General features: G+C 40.5%; 1 protein-coding gene and 1 pseudogene across 14 annotated transcripts in view; one reads left to right on the plus strand and one right to left on the minus strand.

Moving 5' to 3' along the window:
• Gm2396 (predicted gene 2396) overlaps positions 1 to 21,261 on the minus strand; it is a 78,830-nt gene that overhangs the window by 39,650 nt on the left and 17,919 nt on the right. For 12 of the 14 annotated variants that reach the window (XR_003948402.1, XR_003948400.1, XR_003948403.1 and 9 more), the window contains exons 2-10: positions 20,389 to 20,459; positions 19,528 to 19,552; positions 16,815 to 16,928; positions 13,431 to 13,495; positions 12,723 to 12,747; positions 9,682 to 9,795; positions 7,321 to 7,391; positions 6,747 to 6,771; positions 1,808 to 1,921 (exon numbers count right to left, since the gene is read on the minus strand). Coding sequence is in view for 7 of the 14 variants with exons in the window: in XM_017313723.2 (XP_017169212.1) it covers positions 1,808 to 1,921; positions 6,747 to 6,771; positions 7,321 to 7,391; positions 9,682 to 9,795; positions 12,723 to 12,747; positions 13,431 to 13,495; positions 16,815 to 16,928; positions 19,528 to 19,552; positions 20,389 to 20,459 (624 nt within the window). In the remaining 7 variants the exon portion in view is untranslated. Of the gene's footprint in view, positions 1 to 1,807; positions 1,922 to 6,746; positions 6,772 to 7,320; positions 7,392 to 9,681; positions 9,796 to 12,722; positions 12,748 to 13,430; positions 13,496 to 16,814; positions 16,929 to 19,527; positions 19,553 to 20,388; positions 20,460 to 21,261 lie in introns of those variants that run through there. The other 2 variants (NR_166072.1, XM_030244785.1) reach the window with 2 other exon arrangements.
• On the plus strand, positions 3,450 to 3,574 carry Gm23707 (annotated as a pseudogene).

The raw sequence follows: 21,261 nt of genomic DNA on the forward strand, positions 1-21,261 counted from the left end.
AGCCTTCCTTTATACAAATGATAAACAGGTTGAGAAAGAAATTAGGGAAACAAGTCCCTTCACAAAAGCCACAAATAATGTAAAATATCTTGGGTTAACTCTAACCAAGGAAGTGAAAGACCTGTATGACAATAACTTCAAGTCTCTGAAGAAAGAAATTAAAGAAGATTTAGAAAATGGAGAAATCTCCCAAGCTCATGGATTGGCAGGATTAACATAGTAAAAATGGCCATCCCACCAAAGGCAATCTATAGGGTCAATGCAATCCCCATCAAAATCCCAACACAATTCTTCAAAGACATGGAAAGAGCAATTCTCAAATTCATCTGGATAGGCAAAAAACCCAAAATAATGAAAACAATTCTTAACAATAAAAGAACAGCTGGTGGAATCACCATCCCTGACCTCAAGCTTTACTACAGAGCAATAGTGATAATACCTGGCATGGTATTGGTAGAGAGACAGACATGTTGATCAATGGAATAGAATTGAAGATCCAGAAACAAAACCACACACTTACAGACACTTGGTGTTTGACAAAGAAGCCAAAAATATACAATGGAAAAAAGAAAGCATCATCAATAAATGGTGCTGGTTCAACTGTCTGTCTGTCTGTAGAAAAATGAAAATAGACCTGTATTTATCACCTTGCACAAAGCTCAAGTCCAAGTGGATCAAGGACCTCAACATAAAACCAGATATACTGTATCTAATAGAAGAGAAAGTGGGAAAAACCCTTGAACTCTTAGAACAGGAGGAAATTTCCTAAACAGAACTCCAATGGCTCATGCTCTAAGATTAAGAATTGATAAATGGCAAGATAACCACTGTTGTTGAATTTGGGAAGGCTGAAAGAAGCTGAGGAGAAGGGTGATCCTGTAGGAGGATGAACAGTCTTAGTTATTCTGGACTCCCGATATCTCTCAAACACTAGACCACCAAACAGACAGCATACACCAGCTGATATGAGGCCACCAACACACATACATAAAGTAGAGGGCTTCTGGGTCTGTGTTTATTCAGAGATCATGTATCTAATCCTCAAGAGGCTGGAGACTCTAGGGAGTTTGGAGGTCAGGTGGAGTGGGGGGTGGGGACATCCACATGGAGGCACTGGGGTGGGGTGGGGAGAAAGTATGGGATGTGGAACAGTCGGGGGATGGACTGGGAATACAATATGGAGTGTAAAAATAATTAATTAATTAAAAAACCAAGAGTCCCACACTAGGGTGTTAGGCATGGCAGAGGTTGGAAGGTCTAAGTGTTCCAAGAAATACAGCCTCTAAATACCTGAGCCAGAAGCACAGCACACTCAACCTTGCCACTGTTAACTAGTATACATTTGAAGGAGAAAATGCACAGAAACTTCACATATTTCTCTGTCCTTAATGGTCTTTCCCACTCCCTTTGTCTCCCAAGCACAAGTTGTAAGATGACTACTCCTAGGGCTGTCTCTCAATGGACCTGACTGGGAATGCCTTTATCTAATTCAAATTTCATCCTCATTCTTGAGACTTTCCACATCTCTGTCATCCATGTCTGGACCAAACTGACTGACATGCAGCTCAGTCATTCATGCCTACTGCGGGAGAAGCCATGAGTAGTCATACAAGGTAAGTCTCAGCTTTCCTCTGGTTTGCCATTAGTTAATGAAAAGCAAAGATGACAGTTAACTGCATCTTTAAATTCGTGTTTGTATTCCTACTGATGAACTAGATAAATTAACAATATTCACATATTAAAAGCTACAGCAAAACTTTTACATAGAATTATGTAATTGAACGGAATTACTGAATTCCCACAGTACCTTCTGTTGTAACGGGTGCTGTTTCTTTGGAGGTGCCAGGGAGTACTTGAGGTCTTTTCTCTTTAAGGGGGGCCACAACTCGCTTTCGAGAAAATAGCTTTAAGATTGCAGAAACTGGGAATACATTTATGGAAGAGTTATGTCAGCTTCATGTCGAACAAACAGGAAACTGAGAAGAGTTGAGTGTACATTTGACCGTATTTCTCTTTAGGTAAGACACTGTAATTAAGATGGCACTGCAGGAAGATCACTGAATTTAGTGTATAATTTACTGTACATCACATGACTATGGAGATAAAGTCTACTATGTACCACATGATGTTGTAGGTAAAGTCTATAATAATTTAGGTAAAACAACGGAGAGAGAGGCACACCTGATGACATGTTGTTGGTATAGTGCCCGATAGGCAGCATTCAAATCCCATTTAGAGCATCACAACACAGAGTCATACATTCCTGCATTCCCTCTGTGATCACATCGTTGTGCCAGTAAACTTGAAGTTTCATATTGACCCACTGAAAACTTTCTGGTGTACAAGATAAGCATATAGTGCTAACTCACAGTGAAAAGCACACGACTGCACACGTGCCCTGTGGTCTTGTGGAATGTGAGGATAGTCCCATTAGACAGCAAGGATGAATCCTGAGCAGGAAGTGACTGATGTATGACAGTGCCAGTGGCTGTTTGCAGGAAGTGACTGACATCAACAGTGCCAGTGGCTGTTTGCTTTTCGTTTTTTTTTTTTTTTTCTTATTGAGAATATTTGACAGCTTATGCAGAATATATTATATCACTATAGTTTGGAAGTTAAGGAGAATATATCTCCTCTGGTTTTTTAATCTCTAGTTTTAGCCATGATGCCCTGGCAATACTCCCTGACAGAAATAACCAAAGAAATAGATGCTCTGCCTTTGATTTCTGACTCAATATATGAATTTCCAAGTTTGTAGAAGGGCTCTTAACCAGCAAATAGAATAGATCGTTTATCCAGTGTCTTTAGCCTGTCAGGCTCCTCTCAGTCAGTGACCATCAAATACCCACACCGATAGGCAATTTATGCTTGCATCTCTTCTGTGATGCCTCAGACTCCAAGTCATTCTAAATCAAGTTGTCACGTGAAGGTTGGACAAAGAAAGTTGGTCAAACTTGTGTAAACCCTCAACATGAGTTGACGTGAGGTGAGTACGTGGCTACACAAGGAATGAGTGTCCATTGGGTCTGCTTATCGTTTCCTCATCAAAATTTTTAATAAAATATTTTCTTAATTGAGAACTCCATAAAATGTATTTTGATCCTATTTATTCCAACCCTACACCCCAACTCCTCCTGGCTACATTTCTATCTCTCCACTCCTTACCTACTTCAAGTCCTTTTCATTTAATTCTAATAACCTACCAAGTTCAGTTAGTGCCAATCATATGTTCATGGGCTTGTGTCTATCCAGGAATGTGGTCATCCTACCAAGGGGAAGATTAGTTCCTACAAACTCTCCTTCCATCAATAGACCTTTTGCAGATATGTTGTTGTTGTCGTCGTCCTTGTCGTTATCATTAGTCATTTCTAGTGATGATGATGACAACGGTGATGAAGAAAAAGGCATCTACCCTAGGCTGGCTTAAAATTCATTATGAAAAAAGGAAGACCTAGGCACTGCAGATGTGACTGCTATGTCACTTGTGTGTCAGCAGGTGGCAGAGAAGAGAGAAGCTATGTCTATACTCAGTGTTTTGACTTATGAACATGTGAATGATTAGTAGTCCAACATTCACTGAAAACAGTGAGTCTGAGATGAGCATCATTCTAGTGCCAGCACCAATGCTCAGGCCCAGACAGAACTCCATGTGGGACTGCGGGCCTGGGCTGGTGTGAGCCAGAGATAGATGACCTTCATATTGGGCCACTCAGGCAGCTGAGCAAGAAGCAAGCCTGTGATGACCACCAGACCAGTGCCATGAAGCCTGGACAGAGAGCTAATCCCAGTGTCATAACACACAAGTGGGACATACACACTAGGGACCACTCCTGAGATGATCCTAGACATTCAGAGACACTGGGCACCACTAAGAGAAGCTAGTTAGTGGTAGAGAAGTAGAAGAGAACGAGAAACAGAAGGATGTGGGCACAATGAAGAGAGGCTGAACCGGAGACTTGAGGGTAATGAGGAGCAGCCTGATGTGAGTAGTCAGAGATGCTACCTGGGAACACGGTGGGGTCCTGGTCCGTGCTGCCACCTTGGCCCTGCAGCATCAGGGATCTGTTACCACCAAAGGCCAGGCAAATGTCTCTGGTGTGGGTCACTGCCCGGGGACATGTTGATGGCTGAAGACTGTGAGCCACTGCTGCGGACAGGAGCATTAGAGAGCTGGCTCTACTCACCTCCCATATAGTGGTGTGGATGAGGGAGAGATACCCTTCCTCCCTCTCCCTCCTTACCATCTATGGCAGGTGGAAGAGCTGGCCCTGGGGTCATGAAAGCAGAAGAGCTATCCCTGCCCCTACATTTGCTGCAGCACTCAGGAGAGCAGATCCTGTACCTTGCCTGGACAGCACAGTAGAGCTGGCCCTGCATGAGGGGCTTACAGGTAAGACAGCCTGGAACGTGTGAATGCAGGAGAGCCAACCCTACTTTCTTGTCTGATGGACTGTGGTGTAGAAAATGGAGAGATGCCACCCTCCCTCCTCTCTGCTCTTCTGCCATCTAAGGCAGGTGGAACATCTGCCCCCACCTCAGGTCATGAGAGTGGGAGAACTGACCATGTCCCTCACTAACTGCAACACTTGGGAGAGGGGTTTTGTACCTTACCTGGACAGCAGGATAGAGCTAGCTCTGGTTGCAGGGCTTCCTGGTGAGCTGTCCCTGGGTGTGGTAGAGGGGGACAGCTGGGAGGCTGAACAGATTAGTGACCTGCCAGGCCTTCAGGACTTAGAATTGGCTCAACCCAACATCTACCCCATCAATGAACTGCTGACATGCATGAAGTGGCTGGTCCTATAGATACAAAACATCAGGATCTCCAGGACACTCGGCAACAATAGATTATCCCAGAGGATAAACTGTATGTTCCAGTAATGGAACCTCAGATAGATTATCAGAAGCCACGAGCATGTATCAGATCAATAAGCCATTACAATGAATATTTGTAAGCAAGGAAGTATAGACAAAAGGGTGTACTGTGGGACACACTGACACACTACAACTTCCACAATATTTTTTCTTTGTTGTGTGTTAGAGCAAGGGTGGAGGGGAGGTACAATGGGAAGAGGAGATAAGTGGGATTGGGGTGTATGATGTGAAATTCACACAAAAAAAAACAATAACAAAATTAAAAAAGAAAGAGATGACCTTGAACTTAGACTTTTCTGTATCCAAAACTCTAAACCAAGGATTGCAGATTGTGCCATCATGGATGCATTATATGGAATACTTGGGATGAAACTCAGGGTTTTGGATATGATAGGTATGAACTAAGCCAACGAAGCTACCTGTTCTAACCCATAATAGCTCCTCTTAACCCATCACCTTATTGGTGAAAGCGTAAGCATGAAGACATACAAACGTGGACAAGAGGATATCTGGTGACACTCTTCTCTGATGACTATGTAAACCCACGGAGAAGAAAATAGAAAAGGCAACATGGAATTTAACTACCCAGGACAAAGTATCCTTGATGTTCAGAGTCTAGCTCTCCTTTAAATGTATATTGCTGGATGCTCATATAGGACCTTCACAAAGTCAAGAAGACAATATTGTGGCTTGAAGGGAAGAGGTTCAGAAGCCCTTCTCATACCTAATTAAGAAGTTATTGGTAGTTTATGGCTTTTGTCTGAGAGAGGGGCAGTTTTAATTAAAGATATTGCCCCTGAAGGTCAACCCAAGTGTCAATGGATGCCCCTATACATGTTTGGCATAAATTGGACTAGAAAGGTTTTTTAAGGATATGCATTTAAGAAAAATTGAAAAGGGAGAATGAGTATGTGTAGAGAGTTATAAGGGATAAATATGACAAAACAAATTGCATTATCTTATCAAAATTAATATAATGATATTAAAAATAAAATACAAAATAAGAAATGAAAAGTATTGCTGGAGTAATGATCCAGCATAGATCAAGCTAATGAAGATTGGAGTTCTTAGTGGACACTGCTCCTAAACTGTGTGGCTCTTTGTGCCCATTCTGATGTTATCTAGTCTGCTAAAGCATTTCTCCAGAGCTTACTGGAGAATCCCCGTTGGGACATAGCCACCCCCACTTTTCCATGTACAGAATTTAATTTCCAGGCTCGGTCACCTGAAAAGCAGCGTGTGCTTCTCTACCTTCCAGAGCTGTGCCTGTTGGCTGCCTGCTGAATGACACACTACCATGGGCTTCTGACTTCTGCAGCAGCCAGGGTAGAGTTTCAAAGCCCTATCAATTTGTCTCGTGGCAAGGCAGATGCCAGAAGTTGAAACTTTTCTTGATTGGGTAATAAGTGTCTCTTGATATGTACATCTAAGGAGTCTCAGAATCATCCCTGAACTCAGGTTCTTTCATCTATGAAGGAATACAAGCATACAGCCTGGCCTTGCATGGCACTGATGAAGTTTGAGCATATTTTTGTAGCTAAACTGTATTATGATTTCTTAATTTATAAATTTTCTACTAGAAAGTGGTTTGGATAATTGGGGTCTTTTTCTGGGGGAAAAAAGATTTAGACATGCCTTGATGAACAAAGACTCCTTTTAAAATAAAGGAATCACAGTTGAACACAGTAACCACAGACACATGGCCATTATTTATGACTTACAATGTTTTAAAAAATCCTTTAAAAAACACAACAACAACAACAATAACATCATCAATAAGCAGCTTAGATCACAGTTGTCCATCACACAAAAGACAAAGTATTACATAATTACCATCGAAAATGTGTCTTAGAGAGTGATTCCATAATACATACCACATCTTCGTTTTTTCGATGTTGCCTGTAATTGAAAATGAAATATTTTAAGGCTTAGATCCTGTTGAGTAGTGCCTGCTAAAGTCTTTGGTCTTTCCATTGGCATTTTCTAGTTGCAGTCAAGATAGAAAGGAGCAATCACGTGGAGATTATGTTAATGGATCCATTATTTAGTGACGAAACAGAAGAGCTGGAGCTCTGTACTTCATGAAAAAGACCTTTCACATGTTTTTTCATGTTTCAAAGGCAGAGTCTGGCCTCTATGAAAAAGTCCCTAAACTATATCGCATACCATCTGTGAAAACTTGTATCTTTCATTAAGAAGTTTTCTGTTTCTGTGACCTATGTTAGAAATAATTTAAGTGTATTCTCCATGGTTTGATGTGTTGAAAGAAAGCTCCATGTGCCCAGATTATGCATATTAAATGCTCAGCCAGTGAGATCTTTAAAACATGAGAAACTTTAAAAGGTCATATACCTGATCAGTGTCAGGATTCATTTGTGATACCCACTGAACCATAAGGGGACCATTAAAGTAAGTTTTCTAGATGAGAGAAAGGAAAGGCCTTCTTACCTCCACCATTTTCACTGCTCCTTTCCCCTTGTCCACTGGCAAAGCTGCACCATCAGAACATTGAGCTACCACTAGGGGGACAAGAAGTGAACAGTACTGCTTATTGTTTACACTGGGCTTTACTTGATGTGGGAAAAAGTGTAGGAATTTAATTCATGTTACTAAACCTGATGAACAATATGGTTCTGCTGCTGCTGGACTGTTTGCTCATAAGGCAAGTTAAACAGAGGGAAGACCTAAAGACAAACGAGGATGTACCTGTCCATGTGGTAAAGGTCTGATTCAGATGCCATACTAAGACTTTTCCTGTCATATTGTATCTGAGAAGGGTTCTGTTCAGTTCTCTCCCAGTGATCTTGTCAGTCTCATGAGCTTTGTGAGGGAGAGACATTTAGTGAATACAAAAACACCTAGTTATCCCAGGGCTGAGGATGGGGTCATGGCTGTGTTAGGCCACACTGTGTAGACAGTGTGTTCCAGTACACAACGTCAACAATAAGGTAAAAAGAAATGGGATCACAGGACAACATGGCAATTAGTGGATAGAGAAGAATAGGGCAAGAAGTAATAAGAGGAAAGACTGAAATGGGAAGGAGTTAGAAGCAGAATCCTGTGTCTCAGACACACATGGTTCACAATCTGGTCCATAGACAATGTTCATTAAGCCTATAAGCATTACTGAAATTTGGTACCAAACCACTCTGCATACTGAGAGAATCCAGGAGAAGCAGATATCCTGAGGGGGTTAGGCTATAAGCCTACTAAAAACTATAATGAACCCATTTTGAGGAAAAAGACTTCTTAGATTATAACCACATGTACACATGGGTCAGACCATGCCAAGAGTGAGACACTCAAGTAGTGACAGCACACAGACAGGCACATCCTGTGGTCAGATAGGTGCATGGGGGGCTGAATCCCAGGAGTCAATGTCCTTTATCTTGAGGAACATAGGCAGTAATATAAGGGAACTCTTGAATCCACCCTGTGCATCTCAGAGGATGAACCTAGAATACCTCAGAACGCACCAAAGTTGGGCCAGAATACAGACATTTTCTCTCCCATTAAGTCACAGGGTCCAAGACAGATGTCTACCTCTAACCTCCTTTGACTCAAGCACTTAGTATGCTAGTCAAATTTACTAGCATAGGCTGTTCCAAGCTAAAGATATGCATACCAAGAAGACAGCACTCTGATAAAACTAAGGAGCTACGGGGACAGAATTTGCTTATTTTGCATCATTAGGACCATAGTAGAAGTGGTCATTTGAGTGCACAGAAGGCCATCCACCAGCAGAGAGATCGGCTCTACCATAGAATAAAACTCCGAAATGACCATAATAGTTTGTGGGCACTGTGACCATTAATCTCAAGAGTCAAGCTGACAAGACCAGATCCCCAAGCACGTTTGCAGGATGTTATCTTGAGGTGATAAACTGAGGTAGCAAATGGGCCACTGTTAGTGTCACTGTTCTCTGGGCTGAGATCCATGACTGTCCAAGAAGGTGAGCTGGACATAAGCACTCTCTTTCTTTCCTCTTGTGGCACTGAATCTCTGCCTGAAACTCCCTACACTGTGGTCCTCAGCAAGTCTGCACTCCATACTCAAACTGCAGTGCTGAAACAGACATTCCTTTTCACTACAAACTGGGAAAGTGCCTTTGGCACAGCTTCCATGGAGGGAGATCTGTTAACCACAGTGGCAGGCTCAGCCATTTGGCACAAACTGACGTAGACTGAAAAGTGCTAAGTGTGAAAGACTGCCTTCAAATGACAGAGCCAGAAGCCAAGAATACACAACCTGTCAGGGATCACCTTGATGCTGTTGAAAGAAAAAGAAACCCACAGAAACCTCCTACCCCTCCTGCCATTTCCTTGTTTCTACTCTTCTTTCCCATTCCCTTAAGCCTCCCAAGCACAGGGTGTAGCACACCACTCCAGGGACCCACTGCCAAGGGGTCAGACCAGAAATGCTGTGATCTAATTTCAAGTCTGTCTTCATTCTCCACACTTTTGATAATCACAGGGTCACTCTTGAGACAGTTGACGTTCAATCCATCCACATTACAGGTGTCTGTGAACAGGTAATAGAGAGGGTGGCTCAACTGTTCCTGTCTGCAGCAGGTGAAGTGACAGTGACACAGACAGGACTGAGCTCATTTTCCCCTCTCTCGTTGCTCAATGAGAACAAACAGTGAGTCTTTTATCCATTTTCAAATTCTGTGGTGACTCTCAACTAATGAAATATGAAAATTAATAGAATCTACATAGAAAAGTACTAGTATATTTACAGTTTTTCATGTATCTTAACAGTATGCCCTACAACTATGAAACATGATTCAGGCTTTCATTTCCACTGTACCTTCTAGGTTGTCTTGTGGTTTTCCTTTATAACTTTTATCTGTGAAGTCACATTGTGCAGCATCCACTGGGAGAAGAGTGCCCCTCCGAAACTTATTTCTCAAGAAAGGTGAGCCTGGGAATGCATTCACAGAGACAATGATGTCAGCTTCATGGCAGAAAAACAGAGGCAATCAGCAGTGGTTTTGTGTTTGTACGTTCCATGTCATGACCATTCTTCAGGCACCATCATCAGAGCTACAGTGGTATTTTGGGAAGATCACAGAGTGCATTATACACACCAGCATGCATTACACTGATGGTGTAGGTAAGTCATAACTTCATGTCAGTGTGACAATGTACAGAGAAGAGAACCAGCGTTCTGTAATGTTGGGGCTGTACCTGCTAAATAGAATCCAATTAATTCTTAGAGCAATATAAACAAAGTGACATTTATATACTCATTCACTCCTGTGTGGTTTTCACTAGGATACTTATATTTGACTCCCTATGAGGCTTCATTGCAAAATATATGAGTACAAAGTACATATGCACTATGTTTTATAAAACACTTGTAAATAAAGTGTAATTTATATAGTATATTTTGTTCATATGTATAGTGTAATGATATAGTATATTTTACTTTTATATAGTGTAGTTTATGCTCTCTCTCATTTCTGAGTTGTGTTCACTATGATGTTAGACATAGTTATACTCCTATGTCAATTCTCAGTTAAAAAGATAGGGATATGCAAGTATATATTGCTTTGTGGTGTCTGTTAAATGATAGAATAGCCAGCTACATATGAACAAATCTAGGTAGAATGAGGTTTCAGCTGGTTACTCATACACAAGTGTATACACACACACACACACACACACACACACACACACACACACACACACACACTTATACAAGCTAGCCCTCAAGGAAAAACACTGCTATATGACAGAAGAATGAGATGCATATGAATACATCTAAGTAGGGTGAGGTTTTAATTGGTTACTCATTTACAAGTGTATATCCACAGACAGTTAAACAAGTTAGTCCTCGAAGAAGGATTATAAAATTGTCTTCTGGTGGCTATTAAATGACAGAAGAGTCATCTACATATGAATGAATCTAGGTAGGGTGAGGTTTCAGATGGTTACAAATGGAAATAGAGAATGTCTTTATTTTTCTTCATGTAAGGTAAATATATTTATTTCTATATACCTTTCCATACATGTGTATACTTTATTCATATTCCATGTGGGACAGTTCAGAAAATTGTTAAAAGAATTTGATACTAATCTTTTTTGTATGTTATGAAGCAAGGAAGGACTAAGCTTTGGTGGCTCAAGTCCTGTGATTCCAATTCTTTTTTTTTTTAATGCATTTATTTTCCCTGTTTACATAAGAAGCTATAGGAGGCCCCTAGCTTAGGAGAAATATGTGGTCTTCCTCTAAGAACTTCAACCTGACTGGTGCCTCTCAGTGAGTGATTTGTTGATCAGAAAACCACATTGAGGTATTTTCTAAAAGAAAAGGCTCAGTTTCAAAGTTACTCTAGCCAAGCCTGGACATGTCCTCATCATGAACTGACACGAACAGCAGCCTGGTGCATTGGTAATATAATAGGCGGTATGTGTTCACATCACTTTACAGGTGACATCCTCACTGCCCATCTGTACGGCCTTTCTTAGTTTCTGCTTAGATATGGGTACTGACTCCAGGGCAGTGAGAGTGCACCATACCTGGTCATACATCCCTCACCAGTCTGACCTTCTCTGTTTTTTTTTTTTTCAGGAAAAGTCTCTATTCTAGTCTAGCATATAATTTACAGAAAAGAATGAACTTGAACTTGTGTCTCTCCTTCCTTCACTTCTCTAGGATAAGTATTAATAGGATGAAGCTATCCTGAGAACATTTTACGTAGAACTACGATACAACCTTTGGGTCCTGACATGCTAAATATGTACTGAGACAACTGGGCTGAAGCTCCAGTCCATATTAGTACAATAGCTCCCTTTAATCAAACTACTGCATACCAAAGTACTGAAACTGTAGTTGCACTATGCAGAAAACACTTGAAATTATATTGAGTTACATGCTTCACTGCTAAAAATATGTATCTACTCAGTATTAACATTAAGAACGTGGAGACTGACTATCATTCAGAGATAAAACTCTTGGAGCATAGAGTGTACCTGACTGTTAAAGGTATATTCACTTTGGGTGTGGTAGTGTACTCCCTTAATAAGTAACAGCACTCAACAGGCTAAGGCAAGTGGAGCTGTGTGAGATGTGAGCCAGAAAGTTCACACACACACACACACACACACACACACACACACACACACACACACCTGTCTCATAAACTAAAATTTCCTAAATTCCCTAAAGAATGAGACAGCACTGATCAAAATACTTGACCATGTGCCTAAATTGGTTTGCCCTTTGTCCATGCTAATATGGTCTACACCTTAAGCCTTTCTCTTGACCTTATTAGAATGAACCATGGGAAACCCAGTTGGGACACAACCACTCTACATTTCTGTTCCCGTGCACTGTGTTTCATTTTTAGGCCCTGTCACCTGAAAATAAGTATGTGTGCTTCTATACTTTTCAAAACTGACTGCTGCCTGGTAAATGTCACAGTCTAGGACTTCTACCCACTATAGCAGTCAGGATAGTACTTGAGATCCTTATAGATTTGATATCATGCAGGCAAATCCTAAATGCTGTAACTCTTTCATAGGGATTATTGTACCGTGAAGAGTTCAATGACCACAGATATATCCATAAGTTTTTTCTTCTCCTTTTTTGTTAAAACATTCTCTCTCTCTCTCTTTCTCTCCCTCTCTCTCTCTCACATACATACACACACACACACACACACACACACACACACACACACACACACACACACACAGGACAGACACAAACACACACACACACACACACACAATGAGAACCATAATTTTAATTATCAGTTACCATCTTAGATCACAGTGTTGCATCAGACAAAACACAACTAGTGTTTACAACAATTCTTATCTTAGTAATTCCGCAATACGTACTCTGTCTGCTTCTTTTAGAAACTACCTGCAATTGAGGGGGAAAAATACATTATATTCCATAATCATGCAGGGAAATATATACAAAGTTTTTGATATATGTGTTGTAATTGCAGTAAGGATAAAAAAATCACAGTCAAGTGATGACTATATTAATGGATACATTATTTGAGGTTGCCACAAATTATACGGTGCTTTGTACTTGTGACAAAACCAGTATCTTTCATACTTTTTCTGATTCATAGGTAGACCAAACAAACCTGTCAGGCCTCTAGAGGATCCCAAAATCTCTATCACATATGAAAACTTGTATTTTCAGTAATCCATATTCTATTACTAGCGCCCAGGGTTTAGAACTAACTTGAGTACATGACCCAAAGTTTGATGCATTAGAAGCTTTCGGTGTCTAGCATGTGGGTGGAGAGTGTTCAGTTGGTATATTCTTTCAAACATGAGGACTAGGATAAACTGGAGAAACCCACTTGAAAGCGATTAGCCTCATAATTCAGTACATAAAGTTGCACCACATTGTGGTGTACTGAATTAAGACCAAGTTGGTACAGTTCCTCCATTCCATCCTCTTCCTAAGTAAATGCTCTATTACCCATGATGCTTCTGGCTAGTGTCATGACTCCAATGTGATACCCACTGATATATAAGGGAACCAATGAGATAAGCTTTCTTCCTTAGAGGAAGGAAAGCCCGTCTTACCTTAACCCTCCTCAGTGATGACTTTTCCTCGTCCTCTTCTGAAGGTGAACCATCACCACATTTAGCTAACAGTAGGGGAACACAGAGTAACAGTCAGCTCCGGGCACTGGTTATTATTTATTGATGTGGGTAAAAGTGCATGGACTTAGTATATGTAACTAAATGTAGGAAACGAGGTAGTTGGGATAAAGCTGGACTGTCTTCTGGGAAGGTAAATGGAGGCAAAGAAAGGATTTGGAGAGAACTTGTTGGGAACAAGCAAAACAAACTTGCCTCAAGTACTGTCATTTTTTCAGAACATGATTTTTCTTAACCACAACTCCCATTATTCATCCTATGTTCTCCAAAACACAATGGCTGTTTCTAACTACAGAATAACAAGTGGATTTGATTGGTTAGAATGTAAAACCTATATTCTGTATCACTTTACATAGTCAACCTCATAAGGAAAGCCTTTATTCCTAAATCCTTATTGGTAGAAAATGTAACAAAAACTTGGCACAGGTGCTCTTCATTTGCAAGCTCAAATACTCTGATATTCTGGCTTGGGGGTCACAGTCCAACTCCCAAGTCTGTTCTGTGTCCCTGATCAATGAGTAGGAGCTTGATTACAAAAAGTATTGGTCATCAGCATTGATCTGGTTTTTGAGTTGTGATGGATCTAAGCAGACACTATAGTAAAGTGAGGAACAGAATTTGCTCTCTAGGAAACGATAATCTAAAGTAATTTGAAAGAATCTGTTACATAATGTAACAATGAAATAAATCTTTCAAAAACTTTTTTTTAATATTTCTTCTATTTGGGAGGCTCAGTAACTGGCTGTCCATCCAGCAGAGGTGAACCTTTTGTACCCAGTTCTTTCAGTAAACCATATAGGTTCTAGGTTCAAATTCCTGTCTTCAGTCTTTACAGCAAGTGCCTTACTTTTGAGCTATCTCACTGGTCCCACAACACAAATCTTATGATCAAAATCAGAGATAACAGTTCCTGAGATGACTTTTGAGCACAGGATAATCACTAGTTCCTCTTCAGCCTCTGCTGCCCACCAGCAGTCTTTTACCTTTGTTCATAGAGTAAAGGTCTAACCCAGATGGCCTAATGACACTGCATATCCTGGCACGCTTTCCTTGAGAAAGGTTCTTTTCTGTTCTCTTCCAGTGATCTTGTCAATCTAATGAGCTTTGTGAAGAGGAAACATTTAGTGAATAGAGAAAGACCTAAGATATACCCCAGGCCGAGGCTGGAGACATGGCTGGGAGTTAGGTCACACTGGGTGAACAAGTTTGCAGCATCAACAATAATGCAACAGTTGAAAGGGAGTACAGATGCTTCCATAGTTGGCAGACATATAGTCCAGAGACAACATGACAACCAAGAAAAATGAGAAGTGGCTAGAGAAGGATGGGGTAAGAGGTAATAAGAGGGAAGACTGAAAAGGTGGGACTGGAAGTTGAATCCTGTATCTCTGACTCAGGGTTCAGAAGCAGATAGACACTATACAGATACATCTTATTTAAAAAGGCCGAAACCAACTGTGGAATGGGAGAATCCGAGAAAAGCAAACATACTTCTGAGGAGCCTAGGCTGTGAACCTACGACAAAAGTTATAGTGAAGCTACTAGGAGGACAGAGATTCCTTAGATTATAATCTCATGTCCCCAGGAAAGATGGGACAGGTCAGACCATGTCAAGAATGAAAGACTGGAGTAGTGACAGCACAAAGGAAATATCCTATGGCAAGACGGCTTCCTGAAGAACTGACCTGCAGTAGTCGGCATCTTTTACCCTGAGGAACATTGGCAGTATGTTAGGAGAACACTTAAACCCAGTCTCTGCATCTTGGAGGCTAAACCAAGGATGCCTCTAAAAGCCCCAAGAACAGGCCAGTTGTAAACCTTTCCTCACGCATTAAGTCGAAAGGTCTGAGATGAATGTCGGCCTCTAACCTCCCTTGACTCAATCACTTAGAATGCTAGTCAAATTAAGGAGCATAGGCTGGTACAAGCTAAAGACATACATTAGGTCTTTTTCAGGGCATTTCTAGTGTTGCAGGGAGGTCATGGTAGAGAACCCTGTTAGCTATCTGGCAGTAAAATCTGTGGTTGTCCTTTAAAGTGGGACTAAATGGTCACAAGGGGACCAAGAATGCATTACTACTACTACTCCAAAAAAAATTTCCAAGACACCACAGGAACAGGATCTCCATCCTACATCATCGGGATCACAGTGAAGGCCTTTATGTATAGGTCATTTGAGTGCATAGGAGGGGATTGTATCTCACCATCAATACTGGTTTACCCTAAGATAAAAACCCACAGGGACCATAACAATTTGTATGTGGTGACATTTTATCTCAGTTGGATCTTATCTCAATCTTACCTCAATTGGATAAGATCAAGATCTCTTGGTTATCGCTTGTGAAGCATGTTTATCTTTGGTGATAAACTGAGGTAGCAAACAGGGCCACTGTTAACTCCACCATTCTTTGGGCTGACATCCTTGACTGTCCAAGAAGGTGAGCTGGACATAAGCACTCTCTTTCTTTCCTCTTGTGGCACTGAATCTCTGCCTGAAACTCCCTACACTGTGGTTCTCAGCAAGTCTGCACTCCATACTCAAACTGCAGTGCTGAAACAGACATTCCTTTTCACTACAAACTGGGAAAGTGCCTTTGGCACAGCTTCCATGGAGGGAGATCTGTTAACCACAGTGGCAGGCTCAGCCATTTGGCACAAACTGACATAGACTGAAAAGTGCTAAGTGTGAAAGACTGCCTTCAAATGACAGAGCCAGAAGCCAAGAATACACAACCTGTCAGGGATCACCTTGAATCTGTTGAAAGAAAAAGAAACCCACAGAAACCTCCTATCCCTCCTGCCATTTCCTTGTTTCTACTCTTCTTTCCCATTCCCTTAAGCCTCCCAAGCACAGGGTGTAGCACACCACTCCAGGGACCCACTGCCAAGGGGTCAGACCAGAAATGCTGTGATCTAATTTCAAGTCTGTCTTCATTTTCCACACTTTTGATAATCACAGGGTCACTCTTGAGACAGTTGACGTTCAATCCATCCACATTACAGGTGTCTGTGAACAGGTAATAGAGAGGATGGCTCAACTGTTCCTGTCTGCAGCAGGTGAAGTGACAGTGACACAGACAGGACTGAGCTCATTTCCCCTCTCTCGTTGCTCAATGAGAACAAACAGTGAGTCTTATATCCATTTTCAAATTCTGTGGTTGAATTTAACCTAATGAAGCATGCAAATTTACGTCATCTACAGAAGAAAATGTTTCTATGCTGGTCACCTTTTTTTCCCTTGTATCATACCTTATGATCTACAACAACTGGATATAATTTAATAAAGTTATTCTATTGCCTCAGTACCTTTTCTTTTGTTTTGTGGTGTTTGTGTGGATGAGCAAGTTGGGGCTTGATGTTCTTCAGTATCCACAGTAACAGCAGCATTCTGGTGATGGATATTTCTTATGATTGTAAATACTTGGAATGCATTAACAGAGATAAGTTGTGTCAGCTTCATTGAAAAAAACAAACAAACAAGCAAAATCCAAATCGAAAAATCAGAGAAAACCAGTAATGTGTCTATGTTTGCACGTTCCGTCTCATAACCATTCCTCAGGCACCATCATCAGAGGTACAGTGGTGCTTTTGAAATATCTCTCAGTCTTGCACAGCAGCATGCATTACACTGATGGTGTAGGTAAGTCATAAGGTCATGCAGGTGAGACAGTGTACAGAGAAGAGCACCAGGTCTCTGTTATGTTGGTGCTGTACCTTGTAAACAGAATCCATATCACTCTTAGAGCAACATAAAAACTGGAATTTATCGACTCTCAGTTATGAGTGACGGAAGTTCACTACAGTGCTATATATTTGATACCCTATGAATCTTAGTTCAAAAAATGTATATGGATATACAATTACACACACACACACACACACACACACACACACAGCTACCCTTCCAGGAAAAGCACATAGAATTGCTTTGTGGTGTCTATTAAATGACAGAAGACTTACCAACATATGAATGCATCCAGGAAGCATGAGGTTTCAGTTGGTTACACATGGGCAACAGAGAATGTATTTATTTTCCCTATTTACCTAAGAAGCTATAGGCGGGCCCTAATGTAGAAGAAATATGTGGTCTTCCTCTAAGAACTTCAACCTGACTGGTGCCTTTCAGTGAGTGATTTCTTGATCAGAGGACCACATTAAGGTATTTTCTAAAAAATGCTCAGTTTCAAAGTTACCCAAGACCAAGTTGTCACATGATGGACTGAACAGAAACTTCCCTTCAACTAGCTAAGCCTGGACATGTCCTCATCATGAACTGACAAGAACAGCAGCCTATTATGTACATTGGTAACATAATAGGCGGTGTGTGTTCACATCACTTTGTAGGTCACATCCTCACTGCCCATCTGTATGGCCTTTCTTAGTTTCTGCTTAGATATTTGTACTGCCTCCCAGGCAGTGAGAGTGCACCATACCTTGTCATGTCTCCCTCACCAGTCTGACCTTCTCTATTTTTTTATTTTTTTCAGGAAAGGTGTCTATTCTAGTCTAGCATACAGAAAAGAATGAACTTGAACTTGTGTTTCTCCTTCCTTCACGTCTCTAGGATAAGTATTAATAGGATGAAGCTATCCTGAGAATATTTTATGTAGAACTAGGATACAGACTTTGGGTCCTGGACATCCTACTCATGTACTGACACTGATACAACTGGGCTAGTTCATATTCTCACACTAGTTTCCCTTAATCAAACAACAGTGTAGCAAAGTGCTAACACTATAGATGAACTATGCAGAAAACACTTGAAATAATGATAGAGTCATGTAGTTCGCTACTGAATATATAACTTCAGTATTCACACTTAAATTATGGAGACTGGCCACTACTGAGAGGAAAGTCTCTTGGAGCATATAATGTACCTCACTTTTGTATGTGTATTCCATAGATGTGGTAGTTGACTCTTTTTTAACAGTACACTGTACTCAGAGGCAGATGGAACTATGTGAGGTCCAGGCCACGAAGATAGATTGATACGTAGATAGATAGATAGATAGATAGATAGATAGATAGATAGATAGATAGACAAATAGACAGACAGATGGATAGTCAGTTTCAGGAGAGTCATGGATACACAGTAACCCTGTCTCAAAAAGAAAAACAAACAAACAAACAAAACCAAAACAAAAATATCCTATATTCTTTTTAAAAAATTAGATAGCATAGGGCAGTATCTAGGTGGTGACCAGAGTTCTTAGTGAATAGTTTGCCTTAGTTGTTTTCTTCTTTGTGTTCATGCTAAATATCATCAATACTTTAAAGCTTTTCACCAGGTTTTACTAGAAGGAACCAACCAAGTCTAGCATGACCTCAGTTCATATACATGTAGCCAATTTCAGTGTAGTTCAGAGTCAGTAATCTGCACGAAAACATGGGCTTTTCTTTCCTACTTGATAAAGTCTGTAGGCAGGTGAATTACATTGCCCAGGTCTTCTGAGCACTGTGGTAGGCACAGCAGTCTTTGGGATTCCTGTAGCACTGAGTTACAAGCAGATGTTGGAAAACTGGAAATTCTTCCCTGTTTCTTTTTTGTTTTTAATGCCCTCTGTTGTGTTAAGTCTAATGATGCACTGCATATCTAAAGATCTCTGTCATTTACTCTGAATCTTGGTTTATTCATCTGTCTAGAAAAATACAAATCAACCCACCACATGTGACTGTGGCAAACTTTAAACACATAAGTAAATTGATATTCTGATTTTTTTCAAAACATTTTCCCTGGAAATTGGGTTGAGTAACTTGGATATCTGTGTAGATAAGATAGGTTTAAATGCAGCCTCCTGCACAAAACACCAAACTAAAGAGGTCACAGCTGGAAGCAGCAGCTGTACACACAGGGCTACAATTTCTCACTGGAGGCACCACTTTTTTTTTTTAGAACAAACATCTGATTTTTCAATCAATACATGCCAATTTGCTCCCTGTGGTGCAACCAGGCAAAAGACAACCAGTATTAACACAATTCATATCTAACACATGTCTACACTGACTGCAGGATACATACTGTTCCGGCGTTTTCTGGAGCCCACCTGTAACATACAGGAAAGAAAACACTTAAGAGACTTAGAGTATACTGAATCCTGTTTGTACCATGCTTTGGTTCACCTCTTGACAGGACGTAATTGTACTAAGTATGGTGAGCTAAACTAATCTCTTACTAATCTACTGACTCTTACTATTAGAGACTCAGGGGAAATGCTCCGTATTAGTATATTATGTGATACTGACACATAATACCTCAAGATGCCTACTTTGCGACAAAAACTAGAGTGTTTCCCATATTTGCTGACTAAATACCACATCAGGCAACCTTATGCGTTGGCTTCTACTGAAGGTTAGCCAAGTTACATTACAATAGGGTGAAGCTAAAACCTATTTAGTGATACTAACCCCTTTTGTGAAGTACTCCAATAATTTGCATGCATCCTTATGTCTTAACTTCTTGGCACCTGAACATGCCATGCTAGGACATATGATGCTTCCCCTACACCCATCTTTGGGGAACATAATCAGATTCAACCTAAACCACAGGCTCTAGAAGCCATAAACGGAGTAAACGCTTATATAAACATTCAAGTCTACATGAATGATATGCCTGCCACCTTCTGAGTGAAATTTACATACTGGTATCGAAGGCAGAACATTATTGTCCAGAAGACAATCTGCCCTGACTCAAAGTCACTACCTGATACAGTTCTGTTAAATCACCAATCTGATATAATTACATTTCCTTCTCTTCCTAAATAAAATATTTAATACATGAAACACTTAATCAACTTTACTTTTTCAAGTGTGCTATAGTCATACAAACATGAGGGAATCATTAAAGTAATTTTCTCTTATATAAAGGAAGAGGGTTTCTTACGGTCAATGAGGATTTTGTACACGGATGGTCATCAGTTGAGAAGGGTGTAACAGTAGATTGTTGAGGTAAAACTAGAGGGACAGAAAGTCACTGTCAGCTCATGGCATCATTTATTTACACAAGCAATCTTGACATCGATAAAAGTATGCTGAGTCAGTACATGTGATTAGATTTAGTTAGGCTACTTACTATTGGGCTCTCTTTCCTGATGGTGAGTATAGGCAAAGACTAGAAAACTAAAAAGCTTTTTTTTCCTTTTTTTTTTCTTTTGCTTTCTAGAGGATGGGAATATAAAGCAACATAAGGGTCTATGGTTTAATGTGTAACTACCTAGTGCATGTATTCAGTTTGGGAGGGAGCACATCCAAGGGCAACTGTTGGTATCTAGTTACGCCTTCCATTATTTGGGGTTCTGGGGTTAGAATCAGAATATCTGGTGCAATGACAAGCACCTATACTATCAAGACATCTCACTCTCCTCATTAAAATAAATGTCACGATGAAACCACATATTATCATCATTTCCTTTAAGCATTTTGAAGCCCAAAAGGACTGAAAAATCTCTTCATCACATCTCACAAGCGTACTTCAACCTCCATCAGTTGACACATTCTGATTCTGCATTCATCATAAAGAACACAGAATTTTAGCTTTTTAACACATACATTTTACCGGGGAAGTGAATTTAGTATAAGGGACATGGTGTAACTATATTGATCCATTCATCCTTTGACAAGCAATAATTTATTGACTCCTGGGAAAAAATAATAAGTGCCCTGTGCCTCGTTTCTCCTTTTGTACTCATGGGCTTTGCAGCATCCAGATTAAAAAGAAGAGTGATAAGGAAGAGGAGCATCTGGATCCTGCTGGCCA

The sequence above is a fragment of the Mus musculus genome, chromosome 9 (genome assembly GCF_000001635.26).
Source record: "Mus musculus strain C57BL/6J chromosome 9, GRCm38.p6 C57BL/6J".
NCBI classification, from domain to species: domain Eukaryota; kingdom Metazoa; phylum Chordata; class Mammalia; order Rodentia; family Muridae; genus Mus; species Mus musculus.